The sequence below is a fragment of the Vanellus vanellus genome (assembly GCF_965231255.1).
Source record: "Vanellus vanellus genome assembly, contig: HAP1_SCAFFOLD_90, whole genome shotgun sequence".
NCBI classification, from domain to species: domain Eukaryota; kingdom Metazoa; phylum Chordata; class Aves; order Charadriiformes; family Charadriidae; genus Vanellus; species Vanellus vanellus.
The window spans coordinates 690,392-694,199 of NW_028127727.1; the positions used below are offsets into that span (position 1 = coordinate 690,392).

General features: G+C 59.4%; 1 protein-coding gene across 1 annotated transcript; it reads right to left on the reverse strand.

The window, feature by feature from the left end:
- Positions 1-1,385: 1,385 nt before the first annotated feature.
- On the reverse strand, positions 1,386-3,525 carry LOC309685066 (acrosin-like; the record flags this gene model as incomplete). The annotated part of the gene is made up of 5 exons (XM_082500873.1): positions 1,386-1,394; positions 1,718-1,888; positions 2,362-2,507; positions 2,761-3,026; positions 3,365-3,525. 5 exons carry the CDS (start codon positions 3,523-3,525, stop codon positions 1,386-1,388), a joined length of 753 nt encoding a protein of 250 aa, XP_082356999.1.
- Between the last annotated feature and the right edge of the window lie 283 nt (positions 3,526-3,808).

A 3,808-nucleotide genomic window follows, 5' to 3' on the forward strand; every position in this document is an offset into this window, starting at 1 on the left:
TCAAAGGCAAAACTGCAGTTTGTACAAAAGGAAGTAAGGTATTTAGAGTATTTAATTAGTGGAGGAAAAAGAGAAATCAATCCAGAACGAATTTCTGGGATTACAGCTTTAAGTGTCCCAAGAACAAAAAGAGAAATAAGGAAGATTTTAGGGTTACTAGGGTACTATAGACTATGCATTGAGGGCTACACACAATTAGTAAAATTTCTGTATGACAAACTAGTAAAAGAAGGTCCAATACAGTGGACAGAAGACAAACAGGAGCCATTACAAAAACTGAAACAGAAGCTAATAAAAGCCCTGGTTTTAGCCCTCCCCTCCCTAGAAAAAAAAAAAAGAAACCAAAAACATTTCACCTTCCTGTAAACGTGGCAGAAGGGATAGCGCATGGAGTCCTAATGGAGGGATGGGGTGGAGAACGGAAACCAGTGGCATACCTATCCAAATTAATGGACCCAGTACGTGGGGGTGGCCCACATGCATGCAGGCAGTGGCAGGGACCGAGGCAGTCCCAGGCGACCGAGCTACCAGCACCTGAAACACCCCATCTCTTCACCGATGGAGCAAAACTTCTTCTGTGGGTACTCTGCTATTCCAGCACCGCGTTTGGCAGGTGGTCAAGGAGGAATGATGAGAGTGGCCACACTGCACAGACAACTGGAGGAATGGCTGGGGTCCGTGTGGGCAGAGGCATCTAGCAGGGCCAGCAGTGCCCAGGAAGCCGCATCAGTAATGCCATGGCGGTCCCAGGCGACCGAGCTACCAGCACCTGAAACACCAAATCTCTTCACCGATGGAGCAAACCTGGGAGGAGAGGAAGTGACCTGGGGTGGGTCCCTTGTTTGGGAGGAGAGACAAGGGAGGAGAAAGGGAGGAGTCAAGGAAGATGAGGGGGATGTTCAAGCAGGGAAAATGGAGACAAGGGGGGATCAATCCCCCGTTAACTACCCCTGAAATCCGGCTCTTCCTTCTGGGACTGAGAGCCCTGTTGGCTTCTCACTCTTTGCTGTGGTCAGCAATTTCTCTGGTCACGCTCAGGAGTTTCACACCGTCTGTTCAATTAGTTACGGCTTACGCTGGGCCCTAATCTCCAGCTGTGTGCCTTAATGCATAGCCCCAAAGTTGTCTGCAGGTCACATCACTCTTTCCTATCCTCCATGTGCCAGTCTTCTCCACCCCATGGTGCCTCTGAGCACCCTCCTCTCTGACCAGGCACCGTTTCAGCCCTTCGGAGTCACTCTTTCCCTTCGTGCCCTGCTGTCTGCCTGCAGCCTCATTGGCAGGCGCCGGGCACGCAAGTCCTTGCCTTGCACCGGAGACTGAATTGGACTCAAGCACGCTCAGCTGTGAAAATCAGGAACTTTATTTCTACAACCGGGTCAACATCAGCCCTTCTGCACTCAGAGAAGTGCGGGCAGGACAGAGCAGGCCTTGGCACTGAGGCTGCCTTTGGCTCAGCAGGCATTGCCCCGGAAGGAAATGGTCGTGGAACAGGGCGGCCTGCTCTGGAGCCTCTTCGTCACGCTGCTCAAGCCTTTTTCCCCCACAGGACCTGCAGCAGCTCCTGCAGCCGACTAAAGAATTCCACCAGCTTCTGGAGTGGAAATGGGCAGGAGCTAATCGTGCCCGGTGGTGTTGGTGTTGGCCTTGGCCTCTGATAAGGGGTTGAGGCGGTGAGAAAATGACTCCAAGCCCGTGCTGTTGGAGTACCCCTTACTGCTGGGCGCAGTCCCATCTGGACCAGGATCCAGTTGTAGAAGTGCTGGGTGGAGGTGTAGACTCCGGGCCGTTTGGCTCTGGCACAGCCTCTCCCCCAGCTGGTCACCCCAACAAGCCAGAAGTAGTCCGCGTTGTTGTCTTTGCACACCAGAGGACCACCGCTGTCACCCTGCAGGGGAGGAGAGAGGGTTGAGGTGGTGGTGGGTGGCCGCTGTCAGCGCTCTGGCCGGCTCCTTCTCTCTCCCAGCACCTGCCAGAGCTCTGCTCACTGCACACAACGGCGCTGCTCCGGCGCTGGAGCCTACAGAGCCTCATCTGGGAGAGGGTGGAGGGCCTGTAAGGTCGGGCGCTCTCTCATCTCTGCACAGTGCTCCCGGCTGTGTGGAAGGGGGATGCTTTGGGATCTGGACCTATGGGCTGCCGGGAGCACGGGATGGGCTTTCTGGGCAGCGTCCCCGGGCTCTGGGACAAGGCGGGCACTGGGCAAGGACCTGCAGCTGGGGAAGGGGAGGTGAGCCCCAGCAGCGGTGGAGACCCAGCGGTGGCAGGGTGACTTGCCAGGCCAAGCACGTGCCGGGCGATGTTTGGGCGTTGCGAGAGGGCTGCCGGTGCTGCCGGGGCTTGACTTGCAGCACGTCCTACCTGGCAGGTGTCGATGCCACCCTGCGGATAGCCAGCACACAGGTTGTGGCTGTGGATGGCCCCTCTGTACCACCCGCTGCTGTTGCAGAGGTTGACATCAATGAGCTGGACCTTGGCCTCCTGCAGGACATCCGTTGACCCTGCAGCTGTGAGCACAGAAAGCAATGAAGCCCCAGCAGCTCCCCCCCTGCCTGGGTGAACCCCTTCCCTAGGGCTTGGCTTTGCGTCCTGAAGGCACTGTGCCCGTGTTTCCCCTCTGTCTGGGTCAGCCCATTCTCTCCGGAGGCATACGTCCCCACAGCCTGACTGCGGCTTTCGCCTCCGCTCTCGGGAAGCCCAACCCCTCTCCCCAGTGTGCTGAGCTTGCACTCGGGACACCAGCACTTTTGGGGAACTCACATCTTGCAGTGGTGGCGCCCCAACCGCTGACGTAGCAGGTGCGCAGCTCTGACACTCTAAGTGAGGCGTCGGGCACACAGGCAAGCTGGGTGTAGTAGTTGCACTGGACCGGCTGGTCCAGCTCCAGCAGGGCGATGTCGTTCCTCTGCGTGATGTTCCTGTAGTGCTCATGAACCAGCAGCCGCTTAATATGGCGCACTTGGGCCTCGGGGCCCAGCCGAGTCAACTGGGTGGCCCCAATCACCACGCGCCACATGCTGATGTGCCTGGAAGGCAGATGGAGAGGGGGGTCAGAGGGAGCGGAGCCACGCGCTGCAGCAGCCCTGCCGTTCCCTGCCTTCTGCTTCCCAAGGCAGAGAGGAGAGCAGTGCCACGCAGGCTGCCACCGCCCTGGCATGCCTTAGGCACGAGCCATGTGGTGCTGGAGGCTGCTAGGAAGCAGTGGCCCGAGCCCAGCCTTCTCCTCAGCAGTCTCTGGGCTGGGCTCGGCAGTGCCCAGGCACTGGGCGTACTGGGAGGAACGGGGATGGGAGTAGCAGGCGGTGCTGCGCGCAGGGCACCCGCGAGGGTGGTGGGGACAGCCCCCTTCCCTGGCCCTCCTTACCTGGCCTCGATGAAGCAGTGTGCTGCCGTCAGCACCCACTGTGGGCTGATGAGGGACCCTCCGCAGATGTGCCCCGTGCCTGCTTCCCAGGGGTCCTGGATGCTGACGATCCAGGGCCAGGCTCCTGGACGGGCATCGGTGCCACCCACCACGCGCGACATGCCGTACTGGTAAGCCATGGGCCGGAGCCCGCAGGTCCCTCTGTAACCAGAAACTCATGACTGTCGTGCTCCACGGCGTGCTGCGGTTCAAGCTGAAGGTCAGCCCTCTTCCCTCCCCACAAGGCGCTGCACGGACAGCAGGGCCAGGGAACCCCCTGGGGCGGGCATGCGTGCGCCCCTGTTTCTGCCTGAGCCCCGCAGAGGAGCTGTGCCAGCAGCCGGGGTGCTGGCCAGGATCTGAGGCTCCCAGGCGGGGTTGGGGAAGCTGTGGCCACGGGGGACA